At 49.3% G+C, this 23,542-nt stretch overlaps 1 protein-coding gene across 3 annotated transcripts in view; it reads left to right on the top strand.

Annotated features, from left to right (window-relative positions):
- The window catches only part of SLCO2B1 (solute carrier organic anion transporter family member 2B1), a 114,553-nt gene extending 101,851 nt beyond the window's left edge, over positions 1-12,702 (top strand). For all 3 annotated transcript variants that reach the window (XM_014959532.1, XM_014959533.1, XM_014959534.1), the window contains exons 10-15: positions 536-728; positions 1,805-1,964; positions 8,039-8,208; positions 10,553-10,617; positions 11,282-11,402; positions 12,096-12,702. In XM_014959532.1, coding sequence (XP_014815018.1) covers positions 536-728; positions 1,805-1,964; positions 8,039-8,208; positions 10,553-10,617; positions 11,282-11,402; positions 12,096-12,270 — 884 coding nt within the window. In that variant the 3' untranslated portion in view covers positions 12,271-12,702. The remainder of the gene's footprint in view (positions 1-535; positions 729-1,804; positions 1,965-8,038; positions 8,209-10,552; positions 10,618-11,281; positions 11,403-12,095) is intronic.
- Positions 12,703-23,542: the final 10,840 nt, after the last annotated feature.

Raw genomic sequence — 23,542 nt, 5'->3', positions numbered from 1 at the left:
TGCCTTTCCCCGCTGGGTCAAAAAGCTTTCTGTAGTCGGAAATCCCTTCCTTGTGTGGGTGTTAATGAGCTGAAAGCAACCTCCCTGTCAATTCTTTGTTGAATTAAACAGATTGCGCTTCTCTGGAGTCCCATTGGAAAAGCAGGCTTTGCAAAATGCTAAGTCTGTCATGGAAACCTTCAGTTTTATGATGATGGGCCCATTACTGCATTACGCAGAAATTAAATAGCCTCTCCAAGTTTACTTGATATTTTCCCCTGTCTCCACTGAAAAATCACATTTGCTGAGTGAAGCATAGCTTTTCACTGGTCCCTGCATCTTCCGTGCATGGATACCTAACACGGCCAGTTTGCTGTTTTCTCAAAATTCCTCCTTCTTAGCATTATTTCACCAGCCCCAACAAAAACCTGGGTCCTCCCCAGATCACCAACACTGAAAAATAGGAACCCCATGACAAATTCTCTGGCCCTTCGCTGTAACGAAGGGACCTGATAGGGCTCAGAGGATGGAAAACCAAGGTCCTGCCTTTCCTCAGGTGCTGTGAACATCCCTGGGGCGATGGTGGGGATCGTGGTGGGAGGTGCCATCCTGAAGCGGTTCCAGATGTCCCTGAGGCAATGCAGCACCATGTGCGTCCTCGGCATGTTCCTCTGCCTGCTCCTGGCTTTCCCCCTCCTCTTCCTCGGCTGCCCCACGCAGAAGGTCGCGGGCGTTACCTACAGCGAGAGGTACCAACAACTCCAGCTAAACTGGGCACGGGTGGGTCATCCCCAGGGCTGTGGGTACCCCCCCATCCCCAGCTGCACTCCTCGGGGCGGTCCTGCCTTTCCTCAGGTGCTGTGAACATCCCTGGGGCGATGGTGGGGATCGTGGTGGGAGGTGCCATCCTGAAGCGGTTCCAGATGTCCCTGAGGCAATGCAGTGCCATGTGCGTCCTCGGCATGTTCCTCTGCCTGCTCCTGGCTTTCCCCCTCCTCTTCCTCGGCTGCCCCACGCAGAAGGTCGCGGGCGTTACCTACAGCGAGAGGTACCAACAACTCCAGCTAAACTGGGCACGGGTGGGTCATCCCCAGGGCTGTGGGTACCCTCCATCCCCAGCTGCACTCCTCGGAGCGGAGGTGGGTGGGAATTTAGCAGAATACCCAGAAATGGGTTTATTTCCCCCTGAGAAACACTTAACAGTGATAGAAGAAGGCGAGAAAATAGTGCTGTGGTGCATAAACACCGAATCTGCTGCGCCGTAATTTCTTCTAACTTCATCGACCGGTTGTGAAACCCGAAATGAACACATTCTTGGCACAAACAGCATGAGATTAAACTTGTGTCTTGGAAAGTGCGGCGTGTTACTCACAGGCAAATAACTTGGGCAGAGGCCAAGACCTGGGATCACACCTCCAAAGTCGTGGCTGCTTCCTTACGCAGCTAAACGTGGGCAGGACCTTGTCTTCCCTCGAGGCTTGGTCCAAGTTTCTGTAAATTCACATGTTCTGCATCCTGCGGTCTGGGTGGAAGCTGGTCCAAGCCCTCAGCAGGAACCTCACCACCTCCCACAGCGTGGTGTTGCTTTACCCCAAGACCCCACGTCTGGGCCAAATACAAAGGAAGTGGGTGACTCCCTTCACCATTTGTGGTCGAGATGCTTTGCCCAAGGTGGGTTATAGTGGAATTTTTGTGGGTCCTCTCTTACGTATGGGGAAGGTTTTGGTTAGCAATAGAGTGTTTCTTTACTAATCTCAATATACATGAGATATGAGATGCACATTAATGATGCTCAATAGTCTGTCTTAATATTTTCTTCCTGTAGCTCTGAATTTGGACACCACGCCTTGGAGTGTAACCTCCACTGTAACTGCCCTGAGAAAGCCTATAACCCCATCTGTGGCTCCAACAATATTGAATACATCTCCCCCTGCTCCGCTGGCTGCAGAGTTGTAAATATCAACACAGACAACAACTTGGTCCTGGTGAGTCATTCCCACCACGCCAGTGTCCTGGCTTGGGGGTGGCTAATGAGGGATGACCAATGCAGCACTCCAGTCTGGCAATTAGGTTGTCTGATGCTCGTTAGTGTTGGACAAGCTCTGCATGACCCTATGGGATGAGGAGGGGAAGGTTGAGAATGTCCCAGGAAAACCCCTTGTAGATGGTGAGTAGGACCCGAGGGATGACCAATGCAGCACTCCAGTCTGGTAATTAGGTTGTCTGGTGCTCATTAGTGTTGGACAAGCTCTGCATGACCCTGTGGGATGAGGAGGGGAAAGTTGAGAATGTCCCAGGAAATCCCCTCGTAGATGGTGACTAGGACCGGGGTAGTGACCGTCCCCCTGGACTGGGCACTGGGAAGGTTCTACATTGAGGGCTGGGTCCAGTTTTGGGATTCTCACTACAAAAAAGACATTGAGGGGCTGGAGCATGTCCAGAGAAAGGCAATGGAGAAGGTGAGGGGTCTGGAGAACAAGTCTGGTGAAGGGCAGCTGAGGGAGCTGGGGGTGTTGAGCCTGGATAAAAGGAGGCTGAGGGGAGACCTTCTGGCTCTCTCCAACTCCTTGAAAGGAGGGTGTAGCCCAGGGAGGGGATGGTCTCTTCTCCAAAGGAACAGGCCATGGGACAAGAGGAAATGGCCTCAAGTTGCTCCAGAGGAGGTTTAGGCTGGAGTTTGGGAACAATTTCTTCCTGGAAAGGGTTGTGAAGCCTTGGCAGAGGCTGCCCAGGGCAGTGGTGGAGTCTCCATCCCTGGAGGGATTTCAAAGCCAGGCAGAGGTGGTGCTGAGGGATGTGGGTTAGTGGTGGTTTTGGTCAGTGTCAAGTTTGAAGCTTGGGTTTGTGGAGCAAAATCTGACCTGGGGTGGAGCAGTGGATGGGGAAGGACACCTTGACCATCCTAAAAGATTGGATATCTTGAAGGTTTCTGTTTGCTGCCTTGGCCAAGAAAATGTACTGGCAATGGCTATGTTATACTCACGAGGGCTGAGAGACACCACAGAATCATAGAGTCAATCGTAGAATGGTCAAGGTTGGAAGGCACATTTCAGATCATGGAGTCCAGCCATCAACCCAACACTGACAAAACGCACCACTGACCCATGTCCCTCAGCACCAGGTCTGCCAGGCTTTTAAATTCTATGATTCTATGACCAGAGGGACTTGGTGGTTCTATGACCAGAGGATACGTTCTGGGCAAGCAAGTCCTGGAGGGACCATTGCCCCCATGTACACAACACTGATATTTAGGAGACCTTCGCAGCATGATCTGGGGGGGCTTCCTTAGAGCCATGTTATTTCGCCTTTCAGCCTGCAGATTTGCAGGTTAAAATGTCATGATCCAGTTGCAGAGTGCATCCTTTCCATAAATACTGGTTGTGAAGCCAAGTATCTGCATGAGAGGATAATTTAGTGGGAGGGTCACGATGTGGGGGGATGGAGAAATGGGTTTTGCTCCTGGCTTTGCCTTGATTTGCAGACCTGGCAGGGTTATTTTGCTGCCCTCCACTTCTCTCTCCTCTGCTACTCCCTTCCTGACACCAAAACCCCAATGTAAATTGTCTGTTGGGTCTCCAGGCAATGAGTTCAACAAATAAACAGCAAGGAAATCTTTGCCAATTCAATTACCTATCTGAATCACAGAAAAACGCTCACAATCCATATAGGGCGAGTAGTTTTCCTCTGTGTTCTTGGCACAGGATATAATGGCAGCATGGGACTGCCTGGGCACTTTTTAGCAGCATTTTGTTAATTAACACCACTTCATTTTAATAACAATTATGTTTTCTGCCAGAGCTTAGTCCCCAGTGTGCTTTTCCGCGTCCCCGTGCCTGCCTTTTACACAGCAGATCCTTTTTAACTGCTTCTTCCTCCTCAAAGACGCCTGCAGCCCTTTGAGATCCTGGGGTCTGGAACGTGACCTGCTCCTGCATTCATTATATGTATAATTATGTGTAGCCACACACCACAGCAGAATCAGAGCTCCCTTGGTGGTGCCGTGCAGATGCTGCACAGTAAAGCCAGCATTGGCTTCTTTTTTTTTTTAAAGCGCCGAGATAATTTGCTGAATCTTCTTTCCCTGTATTGATGCATCTTGACCCGATTTAAGTTTGTGTGAGAGCTTCTTCTGCAGGGGGACAGTATTGGACAGTATGGACATCTCCATATGTTGTTGTAAATGCCCAGCCATGTGCCAGCACGCAGTGGCCAAGGCAGGTTGCATCTCCCTGGGACAAGGGAGCTCATGGCACACAGGGATGTGGCTGCAGATGCTGAGCTCTTAGTCCTGTATCATGCGGGACGAGGAGCTGAGCTCAGAAAATTCAATCCCTCTCTGATTTATGTAAGTCTTATGAGAAGAGGCTGAGGGAGCTGGGGTTGTTTAGTCTGAAGAAGAGGAGGCTGAGGGGAGACCTTGTTGCACTCTATAACTGCCTGAAAGGGAGGGTGTAGAGAGGCGGGGGTTGGTCATTGGAGATAGGACAAGGGGAAATGGCCTCAAGTAGATTAGGAAAAATTTCTTCATGGAAAGGGTTATCCAGCATTGGAACAGGCTGCCCAGGGAAGTGGTTGAGGCACCATCCCTGGAGGTGTTCAAAAGACAGGTTGACATGGTCCTCAAGAATATGGTTTAGTGATTTTTTTTTATTATTTATTACAAGAATATGGTTTAGTGATTTTTTTTTATTCTTTATTATTTATTTCTTATTTATTTTTTTAGTCAGAGTTAGGTTGATGGTTGGACTAGATGATCTTTAAGGTCCCTTCCAACCTAGATGATTCTGTGGTTCTATGATTCTATGATTTTGGGTGTTCCTGATTTTGGGTATTCCAAGGGAAGGGAAGGGAAGGGGAAAGGATGAGATTATTGCATTTTTCGACATTCCTCCAGCTCCTGCTTTCTCTGCTGCATCACCCTTTTCTTACCACTTTTGCCATCTCTTTGCCAGTGCAGAGACCTGTGGCACTCATTGCCTACTGCTCTCCATGTCCCAAACACCTGGGTTTGAAGAAACCCTCCCAGTGTGCAGTGTGTGAATCATAGAATGGTTTAGGTTAGAAGGGACCTTGAAGACCATCCAGTCCCACCCCCTGCCCTGGGCAGGGACACCTCCCACCACACCAGGTTGCTCCAAGACCCATCCAACCTGGCCTTGAACCCCTCCAGGGATGGGGCAGCCACAGCTTCTCGGAGCAACCTGGGCCAGGCTCTCACCACCCTCACACCAAACAAGTTCTTCCCCACATCTCAGCTCCATCTCCCCTCTTTCAGGGTCAAACCCTTCCCCCTTGTCCTGTGGCTCCCCTCCCTCATCAAGAGTCCCTCCCCATCTCTCCTGGAGCCCCTTGAGGGACTGGAAGGGACTCCAAGGTCTCCCCAGAGCCTTCTCTTCTCCAGGCTGAACCCCCCCAACTCTCTCAGCCTGTCCTCCCAGCAGAGGGGGTCCAGCCCTCCCAGCATCTCCATGGTGGCCTCCTCTGGCCCTGCTCCAACAGCTCCATGTCTCTCCTGTGCCGAGACCCCAGAGCTGGAGGTGGCACTTTATTGGGAGTGTGTCTCCACAGAGCAGAGCAGAGGGGCAGAATTGAAAAACTAGAAAAAAGACAACATCAGGCAGCATTTGATCTGAGCAGCTTTCTCTCTGAAGAAAACCATTGCGAAAAGGTACTGTTGGGGGTGTTTGATGTTTCTCAGCCCTGAGAAACCCTGGCCATGTGTCATTCAGCTGCCCGTCCCTGCCTGGAAACCACAGCCCAGGTCTTGGGGCTGCTCTTGGTTATTCTCCTCTCTCTGCTGCTCTGGGTGGTTTTCCCCATCCCTGGTGCCACGTCAGCCTCGTGATGCTGCCCAGATGACACATCTCATGGAGGCAGGCCATCGGTGGCTTTGTAGCTTGTTCCCACTGCTCAGAGGGTTTTGCAGCCAGGGTCATGCTCCCTGCTCTGAAATCCTCTAAGGTTTTGAATGAAAGGGGCACAGCCTGGTCTTGTTCCTCCATCCCATGCATTTCCAGCCCTTTGTCTCCATTTGGCTTTTGTGCAAGTCTCCTAAATAGTGTGGCTCCAATTCTCTGCAAAAGGTGGCAGTTGCATAGATTGCACAAGTTTTAATTTATCTAATTGCATTTTCGTTAACTGCTTTGGCCCAAATTCATCTCAGCTATCGTAGGCATTTATCTGTGGAGGGAATGGATCATCCTCTGGAGACCCACCTCTCTCTCCATGACTGCAGAAGGAGCCCAGATGATGAGTTTGGTTTAGTTTGTTTCAGATGGCTGGAGAAGATAAATCCCAGTGTTAATTTGAAATATTAAATCTGCTTTCCTAGAGGCGGGAGGAGGGATTGTGTCCCCTTTGATCCCAAATCTTCCCCTGCGCTCGCAGTCAGGAGCAGTTCCTTGTGGGTCTATTTAATGGGCAATGGCCATGCCACTTACCCAGGCAGTGAGGTGGGAATGGGGATTTGGGAGACCCTGGGGTGCCCTTGCGTCTGCATCACTCTTCTGCAATATACCATTGTGCTGTGAATCTGTCCCCTCCGGCAGCAATAAGATCACGCTCATTTTATTTAAAGGTCTCTTCCAAAAAAAAGAGGTTTCTTTGAAAAAAAAAAAAAAGAAAGAGTTGTGAATAAAATTTGGAGAAAAGTAAAAAAAAAATCCATATTCCTCACCCTGGGGCATCCTTCCATTGCTAACGTTGAGCTGGTTATTTATGAGCCTCTCTCAAAGGTGAAGTTTTGCATTTTCCCTTAGCAAGTGTTTTCTGATTTAATACTCCCGTGAGCCTGGGCTCTGGCGTTGATTGCCAGCTCTGCTCCAGACGTGGATGAAGGGTCTCGCAGCAGGAGACAAGCTGGGTACAGGGGATGGAGCCCAGGCTACTCCCCTGGAGATTTCCTCCAAAGCACAGGCCAGGAAGCTCACAGCAGGCTTGAATCAGCTGTGGGTGAGATTTTTTCCATGCCAAGAGTCCAGATTAGTGCAGGATACCAAAGCATTCAGCTGGGAAAAGATGAAATTGACATAAACCTGTCCATAAGTATCTTCAATGCACAACAGGCGTGAAACATAGGACTGAAGAACAGGTCTTGTGAAGAGAGGCTGAGGGAGCTGGGGGTGTTCAGCCTGGAGAAAAGGAGGCTGAAGGGAGACCTTCTGGCTCTCTCCAACTCCCTGAAAGGAGGGTGTAGCCAGGGGAGGTTGTTCTCTTCTCCCAAGGAACAGGCCATGGGACAAGAGGAAATGGCCTCAAGTTGCCCCAGGGGAGGTTTAGGATGGAGCTTGGGAAGAATTTCTTCCTGGAAAGGGTTGTGAAGCCTTGGCAGAGGCTGCCCAGGGCAGTGGTGGAGTCGCCATCCCTGGAGGGATTTCGGAGCCGGGCGGAGCCATCCCTGGAGGGATTTCAAAGCCGGGCAAACGTGTGCTGAGGGACATGGGTCAGTGGTGGGTTTGTTGGTGTTGGCTTGATGGTTGGACTCCATGGTCTGAAAGGTCCCTTCCAACCTGGACAATTTTGTGATTCTGTTCTCCTTTCCAACCTGGACAATTCTGTGATTCTGTTTTATGATTCTGTGGAAGCATGAGCATAGAAGGGTTGCTACAAGGGGTAGAAAGGCATTGCTGGGGCTCCAATCATCAAGGAGTGGACCTACACACAGGCTGGAAGAACTTCCAGAGCCCTGTGGAAACAAAGAGAGATGAGCCAAGGTACCATGGTGGTCCCAGCATCCCCATCAGCTTTGGATGCCCTCCTGTGTGGCATCCTAGTGATGCCTGTGGGACCTGGTGGGACTGGGACCTTTTTTCAGAGATCGTAGCATGTTGGAGGCTGGAAGCAGGGATGGGAAGATGTGTTTCCTCATCCACTCAGTCTGTTATCCCCAGCCAGCTTCATTCTACGTGTTTCCTTCCCCCTCTCCCAAGTGTTGAGTGCTAATTACTGCTAATTATTTACAGACAAAACTTAAACACCTCCCTTCCCTGTGACAGCTGGCAGCTATCCCTGGTATCTCCACAGCCTTGAGCGGCCTCTGGGTTTTCTCTCTTCTTTGCAGGACTACACCAACTGCAGCTGCATCTCCGAAAACGGGCTGGTGGGGTCTGCCAAGCCTGGGACCTGTGGCACTGGCTGCTCCCACCTCTTCCTGCCCTTTGTGATCCTGTCCTGCCTGGCGGGGATCCTCGCCAGCACCTCCCACACGCCGTCCTTCATGCTCATCCTCAGGTGAGTGGACGCAGGTTGGCCATGGTCGAGGTGCAGCCTCTAAGCACGGCAGGAAAGGCATCCAGAGATTGGGTTTGAGGAACCAAGGGGTGTCCTTGAATTGGGGAGGAAGGTTTTCTCCAGCTGAGATCACTCTCTCAGGAGGTGATTGTCCCCCTGTACTCGGCACTGGTGAGGCCTCACCTTGACTACTGTGTCCAGTTTTGGGCCCCCTACCATAAAAAAGACATCGAGGGGCTGGAACAGGTCCAGAGAAGAACAACAAAGATGGTGAGGGGTCTGGAGCACAAGTCTTATGAGGAGAGGCTGAGGGAGCTGGGGCTATTCAGCCCGGAGAAGAGGAGGCTGAGGGGAGACCTCTCCACAACTACCTGAAAGGAGGGTGTAGAGAGGTGGGGGTTGGTCTCTTCTCCCAAGTCACAGTCGACAGGATGAGAGGAAATGGCCTCAAGTTGCCCCAGGGGAGGCTCAGGCTGGATATTAGGAAAAAATTTTTCACAGAAAGGGTTATCAGACGTTGGAATGGGCTGCCCAGGGAGGTGGTTGAGGCCCCATCCCTGGAGGTGTTCAAAAGACGGGTTGATGTAGTGCTGGGACATACGGTTTAGTGATGGTGTTGCTTTTTGTTTGTTGTGGGGGTGTCTATTTTTGTCAAAATTAGGTTGACGGCTGGACAGGATGATCTTTAAGGTCTCTTCCAACCTAGAAGATTCTGTGATTCTGAGGGCCTGGAGGGTTCCCTGTATCACCCCTATATTGCACCTCGTGCCCAGTTCCTTTTGCTTTTTCTGGTTGCTTTTACATGGTTTTGGACATTTGTGCAGGGAATGGAGGATGGGGCTTCCTTGCTCCTGTCACCTGGAAGTGCATGTGGTTGTCCATCTTCTAGGCTATGTCCCAGGAGCAGGCTGTGCTTTGCTAGCAAAGACCTGGCATGTCTGGACAGCACAAAAACACTGAGCATCTCCAGTCTCAAATGAAGCAGGAGAGACCTTCAGGACTTGCTCTTGAAGACCCTGCACTAACAGAGCTCCTGCTGCCCTAAGTCTGTGCAGGGAAACCGGGGCTTTCCCCAGGTAGAGGTCAGGTTAGGGATGCTCTTCCTTTCAGGAAGAACTTCTTTGCTGTGAGGGTGGTGAGACCCTGGTCTGGGTTGCCCCGAGAAGCTGTGGCTGCCGCATCCCTGGAGGGGTTCAAGGCCAGGTTGGAGGGGGCTTGGAGCAGCCTGCTCTGGTAGGAGGTGTCCCTGCCCAGGGCAGTGGGTGGGACTGGATGGTCTTTAAGATCACTTCCCACCCAAACCATTCTATGATTCTATGCTGATTATGTGGTTGAAGCACTCCAAACAGTTGCTTTTTAGGGAAAAGCTGTGGTTAAAGCCTGTTTTTACCTTGACTCCCAGGCATTATTAAACCACTTTTCATGCCACGAGCGAGCTGTGTGTCCACCAGCCAGGCAGAGAGGAAAGGGAAGCCGAGTCCCCTGAGGGGTGCTGACCTGGAGGTTCTCTGCCACCCAGTTGTCTCCCATGTATGACCCTGGCAGGAACCACAGCCTGAAATATTTATTTCTGAAAACAGGGGGGTACCACCAAAATATGCACAGGGGCAACCCACCTCAAACAAAAAAGCCACTTCCTCAAATGGGTAAATCGTTCTCTTCTCTTTCAGTTACAAAAAGCACCCCTTGTGTGGCTCATATTTGGCAGAGACAGAGGTTATATTCGTTTCTCTTTGTGTTTTACTCATACAAACGCTTTAAATTAAAGGGAAAATATTTAGCTGGGCTCCATCCCATCTCTTATGGAATTTGGTGGGGTTTTCGGGCCAAAAAAAGGTTGTATGACCCTGGCAGGAACCACAGCCTGAAATATTTATTTCTGAAAACAGGGGGGTACCACCGAAATATACACAGGGGCATCCCACCTCAAACAAAAAAGCCACTTCCTCAAATGGGTAAATCGTTTTTCTCTTTCAGTTACAAAAAGCACCCCTTGTGTTGCTCATATTTGGCAGACACAGAGGTTATATTCGTTTCTCTTTGTGTTTTAGTCATACAAATGCTTTAAATTAAAGAGAAAATATTTAGCTGGGCTCCGTCCCATCTCTTATGGAATTTGGTGGGTTTTTCAGGCCAAAAAAAGGTTGTGGTATGTTTCTAGCCCTAACGAATGAAATTTCATCATCTTTGCTGACGTAAACGGGAGCTGCCTGAGGTCCTTGGTGGTTGGGTTGGAAGATGACTTTTTGGGTGAGGTGCCCTAAGGTTTCGGGCGATGCCAGGGAGGGAAACATCCATCTTTGATGGAATGCCAGAAGGCACACTTTTCCATTTTGTTTTTCAGGAGCATCCAGCCTGAAGACAAATCGTTTGCGGTGGGGATACAGTTCATGCTGCTGAGAGTTTTGGGTAAATTAAAACATGTTGAGAACGCCGTCCTGGGGAAATCATGGCAGCTCTTGGGGATTTGTGGGGATTTCATCCCTGAAGTGCTGTTTATTTAGAGTTTCAAACTATCCCAAGCCAGGGAAAGATGCTGCCTTGCAGGGTCTGGGGGCTGCGCATGGTGGGGAGGGGACAAGGCATCTCCATGGGGGTACATCTTAAAAAAAAAAAATGTAGGCAACCGAACAAGCTTAGGGTCAGAAGAGCAGACCTGTGTGTAGGTCCTCCCACGTTCTCCTCCAGCATATCAGGGTGTCTGCAAACCACGTCCTGTGATCCCACTAGTTATTTTTCCTATGGTGGAAATTCACATTCACCTGGGGGCTCCCAGAACATGCCACTGCAGTTGTGGGAAGGAGGGTGCATGAAGGAGGTGAGCATAATTTCTGGGATGAGCAATGGTCCCTTATCAAAGAGCAATGAGAAAGAAGGACTTTCTTGCACCTTGATGGGGTGCAAACACACAACCAGCCCTTGGTGTGCTCTGCAGGACCAGGGGCTTCATGGGCAAAGAAAACCATCCCCAGCCACTTTCCACCCTGACATGGGAAAGTTACCAGGGTTGGGTCTGTCTGGGCAGAGGTGCTCCCATAACATAACAAAGCCCCCTCTGACCCTCTGCTTCCAGCATGGATGCCTGGGCCAGTTCTGTACGGCAGCGCCATCGACACGACCTGCATCCTCTGGGAGAAGAAGTGTGACAGGAAAGCAGCCTGCAGATACTACGACAATAACCTCTTCAGGCAAAGGTAGGGATGGGCAGAGGGAAACCCAGGGAGAAACGTGGCGTCAGGCCACCTCCGACGTGGGATAGGTTGTTGTATATGTCATGGTAAGCCAACAGGGACAAACGGTATCCCCCTGGCCAGTGCTATCTCCCAGGAAAGGTTTGGAGGAAAGTCATTGGCACATGCCAAGGACCATGCTAACTTGATGCTATGAGACCACAGAGGTCCACTTCCAGAAGCACTCCCTGCATTATAGTGGGAACAATCCTTCACTGGAACAACCTCTACAGGTGGAGTTCCCATTGCTGGAGGTTTTCAAAATGGGAGTGGACAAAGTGCTAGATAACCTCATCTGGGCTCCTTTTCCCATGAAAGGTTGGACAAGATGATCTTCTGAGGTCCCTTCCAACCTGAGCTGTTCTATGATGCTATGATTACTTATTTTATGAGCATAGACACAAGCAGCCTGTCCTGACACCTTCTCCATGGAGGTAAAGCAGCAGCAGGGGTAACCCCAGCCTCAAAGCTGCCTGTGAGGTGGTGCAGGGTCCATGCAGGGTGCCTTGTACCCTGGGGTTCATCTTCCAACAGAACAGCCCAGCTTGACACTCAGAGGACACCAAATCCATCCCTGTGTTCATTCTCTGCTAGGTGCCTGGGGACAATGGGTGTTGGATGCTTGGTGCCCTGAATTCTTGTGTTTCCACACCACAGGTATCTTGGTCTCCAGTTTTTCTTTGAGGTGGGAGCTTTCCTGTGCTTCGTGACCGTGTATGTGATTCTCCGGCGGCAGGAGAGGGAAGCCAGAAACGAAGCAGAGACAAAGGTGGACCCAGAGAAGGAGAAACTGGCAGGAAACTCCATGAAGAGGCCAGAATCCAAAGTGTGATGCCAGGAAACTCCATGAAGAGGCCAGAATCCAAAGTGTGATGCCAAGAATGTGAATTGTGGTCTGTGTCCGGGGAGGTGAAGCCATGTGAATCACCCCACACTTCAACTGTGAAGGATGGATGCTTGGAGACAGGAAGGATGGAGCGGCTTCCTCATCTTCTGGGTGGGATGTACTGCCACAGGAATCTGTCCATAGGTTGTTCTACACCTACTATCTCCACCTCAGTTGTGCAACTTATGCCTTCATGTGGAGCACACACATTAACCTTGGGACACTGCAGTCTTCTGGATTTATGTCCTGCAAAGCATTTGTTCCTGCCAACAGTGTTGGTGGCACCAGCACTGAGCACTAACCATATAGCAGAAGAGTTTTGTGGGTTTTTTTAAAATAAATCATTTTTAAGAAATGGTTTTGTACTAAACCCATACATCTCCATGAGTGATGGTCTGTCCTTGCCCCCAGAACATCAGTTGTGCTTGTTCCTTTTGCTTTTGTGGTGTTAGATGGTCTCTGGTCATTGAAGGCTTCATTCACCTCCCCCTGACACTGATGGGAGCTTTGTCCCAGGCTGTGGACCATTGCAAGGACCAACTCAGATGCATGACCCAGCTGCTGTGTAGATGCTGCTTTGGCAGCAAGGGGCAGGAATGAGGATTTGGGGAGGGGAAGGCAGAAGGACAGGCTGAAAGAGGGTCAGCCTGGAGAAGAGAAGGCTCTCAGGAGACCTTGGAGCCCCTTCCAGTCCCTCAAGGGGCTCCAGGAGAGATGGGGAGGGACTCTTGATGAGGGAGGGGAGCCCTAGGAGGAGGGGGAAGGGTTTGACCCTGAAAGAGGGGAGATGGAGCTGAGATGTGGGGAAGAACTTGTTTGGTGTGAGGGTGGTGACAGCCTGGCCCAGGTTGCCCCAAGAAGCTGTGGCTGCCCCATCCCTGGAGGGGTTCAAGGGCAGGTTGGAGGGGGCTTGGAGCAACCTGGTGTGGTGGGAAGTGTCCCTGCCCATGACAGGAGGTGGCACTGGGTAGGCTTTAAGGTCCCTTCCAACCCAAACCGTTCCATGGTTCTATGTTTCTACATCAAAAAGAACCTCAGGTCCAGCCCAGGAGAGAAACACTGATACCCACAGACTTGTAGAGCTTCGGCAACACAGTCACATTTTGCACAAATAATAATAATATTCTTTTTATTTTTTTACATTATTAAGACTCATCATAGGAGCTTACTGAAGCGTGTGAGGGTTAAGGCTCCTTCCTCTTTCTCAACTTGAGAAAGGCAGAACTTTTCCCAGGGATGCAGGACCACAAAGGGAGGTGGAACCCAGCCCTCTTGCAGACTGGGCAGAGCTTGTGGCTAAGCCATTTGACCACAGAGCCAGCCAGACTTGTTGTGCTCCCTGAAGGGGTTACTGTCAGATGCAGCTGTAATTATGGGGTGAAAGTCGAGTCTGGTGTTATTTTGGTGCAACTGCCCCTGTTTTCTGCATTCTTCCCATCTCGGGGCTCCTTTCCACCCAAGCACAAATTGCGTTGTTGGTCTCATACCACCAGTGTGCAACCACGGGCTGTTGGGTAACTTGTCATTTTTGGCTCCGGAATGGAATCCAGTAGAGAAACCAAAACGTCTAAGTTCAGCCCAAATATGCAGAAGAGAAAGCACAGGGGGGAAAATTCCTTAACTCCTCACGCCCTGGCAAATAGTCCCGTGGTTAAGGTCTGAGGTGTGCAGAGAAGTGCGGTGGTGGAGGGTGGAAAGGCCTGTGGTTAAGTGGCCAGTTTAGATATTTCACCAGACTGTTTGCCCAGCCATTTTGAGAGACCTAACTAATGTACTTTATAGTGAGAGACTAATTTTATTTTATTTTTTTAGGGTTGGGGGGCTTTTTTGCGTATTTTTTTTTGCAGTGCCTTTTATTCATTGAGGAGATGGTTAAGAGAGTCCACAGCCCTGTTCACAGGTGTCTACTGTCGTGGTTTTGACTGAATTGACCAACCAGAACGACAGATGGCCCCTCCCCTCCCCCCCCAAGGAAAAGAGAGGAGAGGAAGAGGGGGATAAAAAAAACTATGAGTTTATAAAAAGACTAAACTATTTTAATAAAAATATAAATAAATAATGAAATGGACAGGAGCCAGATTCCGGATCTGGAGTCAGGAACGCTCGGATCGGGATCAAAGGCAGACGAACAGACAGGGTCCTCCTTGGACGTTGGCCATTGAAGGAAAAGGGTTGACCCTTTGATCCCTCGGCTTTTATACTGAGCATGATGCAGATGGGATGGAATACTCTGTTGGTCAGTTTTGGGTCACCTGTCCTCTCCGTTCCTCCCTACAGGTGTGACCCCTCTACGCTTTTCCGCTTCCGACCCTCCAACGGGGCAAATAACAAATTTTCCTGACCTTGGTTGTTATAGCAATAAGTATAAGCAGGGGCCTCTCTGCTCACCATTCCTTGGTATAATCAGGTCTTATCACTGTGAGAGTGAACAGTTTCTGAACAATATGCTGTTAATTTCAGAGTGTAGTTAGTTAGAAGAGGCCCAGCTCAAAAAGTAAAATTACTGAACAGAAAATTAGTTCTGTTTTACCTCAAACCAGGACGCTACATACAGAAGTGACTTCTGTTTTAAAAGACGGTGTAAGAGACAGATGGGAGAGTGGATGCTGAAGAGATGTAGGTGGATCAGTTCAAGGAAGGATGAGTAGCATATGCTCACCAGGAACATCAGAAAGCTAAATCCATGGGAGCTTTGCACTTTTTGTCAAGTTTTCAAGCCGTGACTAGGTAGCATCTGTTTCTAAACCAGACTAGGAATAGGAAGGACGTTCTTTGGACAGGAGTAGGGAAGAGATGGGCCAAGATGTTCACAGCGGTCCCTCCAGCTCTTGGTAGCCCATGGATTTTTGGCCTCTTCTCCGGTGGAGAAGAAGGTTCTTTCCCAGCTAAACACAAGCCCTCAGCTTGCAGACGGTTTCCTGCATTGTTCAGTGCAACCTCAAGTTGCTCCAGGGTACTTTCCAAACCACAACAAACTAATAGCAGCACAATTCCCTTTGTATGGTGTGAAAAGTCAAGAGCTGCAATGGCCTTTGCCAGGAACACCATTGGATGAGGTTGCAGAAGGACTTTATGAAGTCAGAAAGGCTGCACCTCCCTACCATGAAGACAGTTGGGGCCCCCTCAGATAGGGGCCAGACCACGCTCGAGAACCAGCTCAGCTGGGCTGGTGGCCACGGCACAAGTCCAAGGAGTCCAAGGCTCTTGGTTTTGGTCTGTCAGCACAATCCTTCTGCAAAATTCCTGCTGACCCTTTGCTCGTCCTGTGCTGGGTGGATCCAGGCAGCGATGGGGACAGGCTCAGGGGGTAGCCGTGCTCTTGCAAAGCAGTGTAGCACCACACTTCTCCTGTGAGAAATCAGGAGACCCTCAGAAACATGACCAAAGCCTTTTTCAAAGCCCCCCAGCAACTCTTCCTTAATCCTCATGATTACCAAAGCAGTGGTGCTGTTTATAAGGAAGAGAAAAAAAAGGGAAAAAAAAACCCAAACCCTTAAACAGCCATTTGTCTTGTAAGTTTGTTCACAAACAGCATCAAGCAAAAATAAACAGTGAGGTCAATGACCTATGTGGAATTTGTTGTGCTGTTTCAGGCCGGTTGGACCTTCCCTTGGCCATATGGCTGGAGCGATGGCCAGGTCTGCTGGGCTGGAGACGGATGCAGAAGCAACCCACAGGAGGGCATGGCCAGCTCAATGGGGGCATGGCCTCTTCTCACTGCTGGGCTCAGGACTCTGCATCCATTTCCCTCTTGGAAAACTCCTATTACATCATATAAAGATTTTTTTCTCAGGTAATGCACAAGCTAGTCCAGCCTGAGTTCTTTCTTTCCTCATTAACACTCCAGCAGAGAAAAATTCTCCGTAGGTAAGCATCCAAGGAAATTGCAAACAGTGTGTCTTGGATTTGTGGTTGACTATAGGCCCATTATTACGCTTTTTCTCTGGTAATTTCCATTAATTTGGGCTGGAGTTTCTATAAAGAGAAATAAAGCCACTTTTCCCGCCTTGGCCTCCTCTGTGCTCTTTAAGAACAATGTTGAAAGGGACTGACTTGCAAGAGAAGATTAAAAAGAGGCAGTTGGGAAAGGCCAGTTCTCGCTGTCAGCAGGGAGGGAGATGAAACCCAGGAAATATGAAAAGGTTGCCAGCTCCAAGGTGGGAAGAGGAGTGTTTGATGGAGAGCAAGGGGCAGGCAGGTAGGAGGATCACAAAAAAAAGGAAGCAAAGGAAGGTGTAGCATCAGCAGAATCCACCCAGTGCTCTTATACTCTGCCAGGTTTTCCCTGGAGGAGATGTTCCCCTGGAGATAGCTTAAAATAGATTTTACAAAGCAGTTAAGGATATACCTTAGGCAACAGCCATAAATTGCACAGGGGAGGTTAACGCGAGTCAATCCAGCTGTGACACGAGTCCGTTGACTTTCTTCAGTCTTGCTCCTTTGTGGTCCAGGAAGGCTGAAGGAGATCACCTACAGCAAGGCAGGTAGAGCACAGACGTCCAGACCAGGAGCTGAATGCACTGGAGAGAATCATCAAATTATAGAATGTTTGAGGTTGGAAGGGACCTTTCAGATCATGGAGTCCAACCATCAAACCACCACTGACAAACCCACCACTGACCCATGTCCCTCAGCACCACCTCTGCCCGGCTCCGAAATCCCTCCAGGGATGGCGACTCCACCACTGTCCTGGGCAGCCTCTGCCAAGGCTTCACAACCCTTTCCAGGAAGAAATTGTCCCCAGTCTCCGTCCTCAACATCCCCTGGGACGACTTAAAGCCATTTCCTCTTGTCTCATGGCCTGTTCCTTGGGAGAAGAGACCGACCCCCACCTCTCTACAACCCTCTTCAGGTAAGGATGTTTCTGTGCAGCACTTTGTAGTACCAGGAGACACAGACCTGAAGATAAAACTGCCTTCGGGGCAGGTGAGAGCTGCACAAGGTCAAGAGCATGAATCAAAACAGGAGGGAACGTTATTTCCCCAACGACAAGAAGGGTTCTCAGGGTGCAAGGAGGTTGGGTAGATGGCATCAGTTCCAGCAAGGGCAGAAAGCTGGTTAATAGAGACAGATAAACCACCACTCCCTTCACACCCTGAGTGCTCTATTCATCTTTATCTGCTGACATCGTGCCCTGGCTGAATCAGTGATGACCACATGGACAACAACCAAGGGAAGCTGGAAATTTGGATGAGCCTTGGTAATTTTTTCCATACCATTATGGATCTGGGCTCCAGGCAAGCAACAAACTTTCCTAAAAAGCAGGTTTGGCGAGTAGGTAGGCACTTCTGTCCTGCAGAGGAACTTCCAACCACCAGCACTGCTGCTGTAGTCACCCAAGGTCTCTAACAGCCTGAAGTTTCCAGCCCAGAACCTTCCCCTAATGGATCCAGTTCCTCCTCCTCTCTTACCAGCCCAGAACCCATTTTCTTAGCCAACCTAAGCCAGATCCATGAGTTTTTCATTCAGCCCCAACAAGTTTTTGATGCCAATGTCCCAGAGTCCCTCAGTAGCCAGGACAGCATGATGCTGGTAGAGCAGTGGTACCCAGGATGGTGAGGCACCAACCCCAAGTACCCGAACAAGTCTGTCTGTCCTATGACTGTGTGTCACTTTCAAACCAGGAGGAGATGGGACACCAAATTAAAGCTGGACTAGCCCTCTCAGAGCTGGCCTTCTCCTTTCGCTCACGCTGCCCAGCCCAGTGATCAGAGCACTGGGAAACCCTTCAGAGCAGACAGCTTAAATCTTCTCTTTTGCAAAAAAAACCCACTCTTCCTCATCTTTTTTTTCAGGAAATACCAGGGAAAACCTGATTGTTATGCTTTTGACAGCAAATGTTGGTTTTTTTTTTTTTAAACTTATCCACTATCCTTTCACCTTCTCTTTTCTGGAGCAAACAAACCCAAGAGATTTAACCTCTCCCTCCCAGCTCATGTTTTCTAAACCCCTAATAAATCTGTCATTGTCTCTCTCTGGTTCCTCCACACATCTCTGAAAGTGCATCATTCATCTTGGCAGAGCTGGGACTTTCTCAGGGCTGGCCAGAACAGGGAAGTGACGATGCTCAGTGCTAAGACCCATGGAAGAGAGTTTCACCTCTCAAACCCCCATCAGCTGGGAGACCCCACAGCACAGGAGCATGGCTGTGTTCCAAGACGAGGTCTGATTGACTGTGCAGGAGCTGGAGAAATGGCAGAAATGGGGTGGGAGGTGGTGAGGGGATCAGCACACACCTGAAGAAAGGAGGAGAGGGAGGAATTTGAAAAGTTTCCCAGGATCATCTGATTTCCTCAAAGCATGGCTAAGGGCACCTCTTCTACCCTGATGAAAGGTAACCCAGCTCTTCCTGCCAGCTACTAATTTCATACAGTCATAGAATCATAGAATGGTTTGGGTTGGAAGAGACCTTAAAGACCCTCCAGTCTCACCCCCTGCCCTGGGCAGGGACACCTCCCACTAGACCAGGTTGCTCCAAGACCCCTCCAACCTGGCCTTGAACCCCTCCAGGGATGGGGCAGCCACAGCTTCTCGGGGCAACCTGGGCCAGGCTCTCACCACCCTCACACCAAACAAGTTCTTCCCCACATCTCATCTCCATCTCCCCTCTTTCAGGGTCAAACCCTTCCCCCTCCTCCTAGGGCTCCCCTCCCTCATCAAGAGTCCTCCCCAGCTTTCCTGGAGCCCCCACTTTGAGGGACTGGAAGTGGCTCCAAGGTCTCCCTGGAGCCTTCTCTTCTCCAGGCTGAACCCCCCCAACTCTCTCAGCCCCCCCTCCCAGCAGAGGGGCTCCAGCCCTTGGATCATCTCCGTGGCCTCCTCTGGCCCCACTCCAACAGGTCCATGTCCTTCCTGTGCTGAGGAATCCAGATCTGGACACAGTACTCCAGATGGGGTCTCAGAAGATTTCTTGGGCAGAAGACGTCACACCAGTGTCCCTGCTGAGGACAATGCCTGCCTTGTCATCAAGGAGTGACAAATGGCAGTGGAAATGGTCACAGCAGCAAATTCAGTAATTGCTCTTGTCAACTGTATTAAATTGAGACAGCTTAACACAGCAGTTTTTTGGGTGTTCCTGGCCAACACCCGGACTCTATCCATCCAGTCGTAGAGGAGGAGCTGCATGCCTTGCTGTCCCAACAAGCAGAAATGAAGGCTCAAAAAGGGGCACAGATTCATTTCCAGCACTTTCATGTGGTGAGGACCCACTCATGTTTGGCATAACCCTCCCCACAATGTTTTAGGCAAGGCAGGGATGAACACCAGCACCTCAAAAGGGGGTTCACAAAAGCTGAGGTGTGATACTGGGAGTTGCTTGAAACCAGCAGAGAGAAACACCGAGGAGGTATGAAGGAGATCTCTGCCTAGAAAGACAAAGCACCTCCCTTTTTTCATCGAATTTCCCTGTGTTTAGACCCCTTTTTGGGGGCAGAGGAACCCAGATTCCAAATCTCCATCTCCATGAAGTTTTCCAACACAGTTGCATCTTGTAGGCAACTGCACTGGTGGGGGTTCCTAGCATTTTAACCCCTTCTGCTGGGCTGTAGACTGCAGCCTGTGAATATTCAGCATTGGTTCAAATCTCTGCAGGCTGGAGAAGGGAAACAGCAGCATTTGCCAAAGATCCAGTGAACCTGGTTTGTCGCCGTCTGTCTGAGCGGGGAAGGATCCAAGGCATTTAAGGAACTGAGAGCTACTTTATAGCTAAGCACAATGCTCGTTCTTCTGGAAAAGAGCAAAAAACTAAAGCTTTTAAATCACCTAAGCATTTCCTTGGTCTATTTATCTCAGCTACATCTCTCCCTGCGGTGCTCCTGGCCACCACTCTGCTGCAATCAAAGCCCAAAGGGTTTCTCCTGGTTGCCAGCTGCTGTTAAAGGAACAGGTTTTTCAGCAGAGGGGGTCGGGGTGGTCCCATGTGGATTTGGTGATGGTTTGCAGAATGCCAACCAAAAAGAAAAAGAGCGTATCAAAACCCACTGGATATTTCTACTAAAATTCCCTCAAACTGCCTCCGGCAACCTGAAATCTGTTCCCAGAAAATGCTCATCAAAGAGACCCAGTTTGTAGCAAAAATGCAGAGAATCCCTGTGCATGGCCATAGTCAGAGCTGAGAGAGAAAACCCTAGTCCCCACGCTGGGGAAGAGGAAAGTAAATAATTCATATATGTATATACAAAAGGTAGAAATGCTCATTTCAGGAAGGTCTGGGAAGTTCCCAGCAGGATACTGAAAATTAACCCCAAAATTCACAGAGGTTGGGGGTTTCTGGAGGACCTTAGAAAGGGAAGATGGAGAAATGGGGCAGATCCAGACCCAGCTCAGCCCTGAGCACCAGAAAGATGCCGGAGGAATTGTTAATCCATGCACAAGCACTTTGGATAATGATGCCGTGGATTGTCACAGACAGATCACATCAAACATTTAATTTCTCTTTTGGGGGGTACCTGGGCCATCCGGAGAAGCTGTTGTACCTCTTGACTTAAGTAAGGACTTTGACCCTACCCCATGACATTCTCATAAAGTAATTAGCTCTATGAAATTATCATGCAGTGAGAAGAAAAAGAAGGGAAAAGAGCAAGCACAATTGGAAAGCTTCACTTCCAGGCATTACGGGTAGTTTACTGCCAACCCAAAAGGATTTATCCAGCAGAATCTCACTAGGGTCTGTCCTGTTTCTGGCGTTAATCAATATTTTAATTAATGACTCGGATGATGAGAGAAAGAGAAGCTAATAAAATTCCTGCCTGCCGTCGTGAATGCTGCGGATGGCAAGATTTGAATTCCAAATCATTCACGGCAAATTGGAGAAATGGCCTGAAATCGATAACGCTGGGATTCAACATCGAGAGCAAACGGACAGAGGAGGGCTCGGGTGCAAAAATCTACTTTGTGAGAAAGGGGATGTGGCAGCCACCTCTCACACAGAGTGGTTGTAAAGGAGGAGGGAAGATCAGTCATTTCTAGGAGAAAAAAAAACCTCTCAGCTGGGGGAAAGATGGAGGTGGAGGAGCAGGAAAAAGCTTCAGTGCTTGAGCAATGAGGTGCTCAAGCAGACCCCAAGGACCTGGGACCATCAGTAGAAGGTTTTAGGGATGGGAGATACAAGTATTTAATCCGAAGTCACCGGGCAACTGTAGATTTTTCTTTTCTTAGGCAAAAGGCAAAGTCTTTTCTTAGACCATAGTATGTATGATGCTATTGAGCCCCTTCCAATCCACCCTTCCCATGCTCTACTGAAGCGTTGAAGAGCAGAGACAGGGAGGGGATGTCTTGGGACCTCGTGGGGACACTGGGGAAGCTGGCACTGCTCGGGAACTGGCAGTGCTGCCGGAATCGCCGCCGTGCCGGCGCTGCCAGCCGCGTGATGGTGAGTGAACCCGACAGGCAATGCGTTCGATATGGGCACAGGAAATATTTTCCCAAAGAACAACATTTGTTTTTTTCACCTGTGCATCTCTCTGGTGGGCGGGAGAGCTAAAGCCAAGACTTCCTTGGGCTTTAAAGTGACGCAAGATTCATATCGATTTTGGTAATGCCCCGAGTTACATCAGGCATGGTTGCAAACGTGAAAAAGGAAGGAAAATCCCATACTTCAAAGCAGACAGAGAGCAGGACAGTTTGCTTTTGGAGTCCCTGCAGTGGTCCAGCATCTGAGACGGGTTACAGAGCAATGCGAAGCGCTGCTGTGATTTGAGCTGGCAGCACCCGTGTCCGACAACACGTGTCTCGGGCTTGCGGCTTGTTCCCCAGCTGGAGACATGAAAGAAAACAGATCCTGACATGGAAACGTGTAAGAGAAATCCATGCTTCTTGTGGGAGATCGCTGCACCATGCAGGCAAGCATGAAAACAGCCTCCGGCGCAGTCAGCAGCTGGTTTGCTGCCTTGCTTTGTGGGTTTTGACCACAAATCTGGGTCCAGGGATAGGAACCCAGATTCTCCCTCATCAGCAAGTTCATGGACCCCAGGGATTTCATCCAGGCTTCACACCCCGGCTCCAGGAAAGGTGTGGGAGCAGATTTTGGGACCTACCACCCCATTAGCAAGGATTCTACAGCATCTTGATTGGCAGAGACTATCCGTGAACAAGGCAATATGAGGGGTCATAGATCCTGTAACACCATAGCAGGTAGAGAATCACTGAATCACACCCAACAGGTCACCTTGTCGTAATAAAATTGATATAAACTAGAAAAATGAAGTGTAACACCTAATCGAAGCAACCACAGGAACGCTGTGCTGCTGCTAAAAGTCATCTCTACAGCCCCAACCCTATTTCATTAATTATAGAGAAATAGCAACTGGATGTGATTTATCTAAGACAGGCTGGGTGTTCTGCAAGTTCATGGACCCCAGGGATTTCATCCAGGCTTCACACCCCGGCTCCAGGAAAGGTGTGGGAGCAGATTTTGGGACCTACCACCCCATTAGCAAGGATTCTACAGCATCTTGATTGGCAGAGACTATCCGTGAACAAGGCAATATGAGGGGTCATAGATCCTGTAACACCATAGCAGGTAGAGAATCACTGAATCACACCCAACAGGTCACCTTGTTGTAATAAAATTGATATAAACTAGAAAAATGAAGTGTAACACCTAATCGAAGCAACCACAGGAACGCTGTGCTGCTGCTAAAAGTCATCTCTACAGCCCCAACCCTATTTCATTAATTATAGAGAAATAGCAACTGGATGTGATTTATCTAGGACAGGATTAAGGAACTAACTACTAGACAATGTAGCTTTGTTAATAAGCAGGATATTTCTGTCAAGGGGATGATGAGCTGTAGGCCTGGTCAGCAAACCAAGGAAACCACCTGGATCTGCCAAAAGTAAAGAAGAAGGAGATAAAAGGTAATTTTGGCAGGATAAGACTGCGAATACTGACTCATTGGCCATATCCCCAAATGATACCACCTCCTCAAAGAGAAAATGGATGAGAAAAAAAAAAAAAAGATGAAAAAAGATTCTGTGCACTAATTTACACAGGAAATTGAGAAATCTTGACCAGTCTTTAAAGAAAGTAACAATGCATATATATTAATTGTTAGAATATGTAATAATCTGGAGGGTTAGGGAAAATTTTGAAACTGAGGCGTGCTCTCTTGGGATGAGCACCCCGTTTCTGCACATTAATGGAATAAACTTGGAAATAACCTCTGCTCTGCTTGTTACTGGCTTGCACATTGGATAAAGAATCCAGATTTGGGACAAC

Source organism: Calidris pugnax, unplaced genomic scaffold, assembly GCF_001431845.1.
Source record: "Calidris pugnax isolate Ruff unplaced genomic scaffold, ASM143184v1 scaffold319, whole genome shotgun sequence".
NCBI lineage: Eukaryota > Metazoa > Chordata > Aves > Charadriiformes > Scolopacidae > Calidris > Calidris pugnax.
Note: the sequence above shows the minus strand (reverse complement) of the source record. Positions and strands in the feature narration are given on the sequence as shown.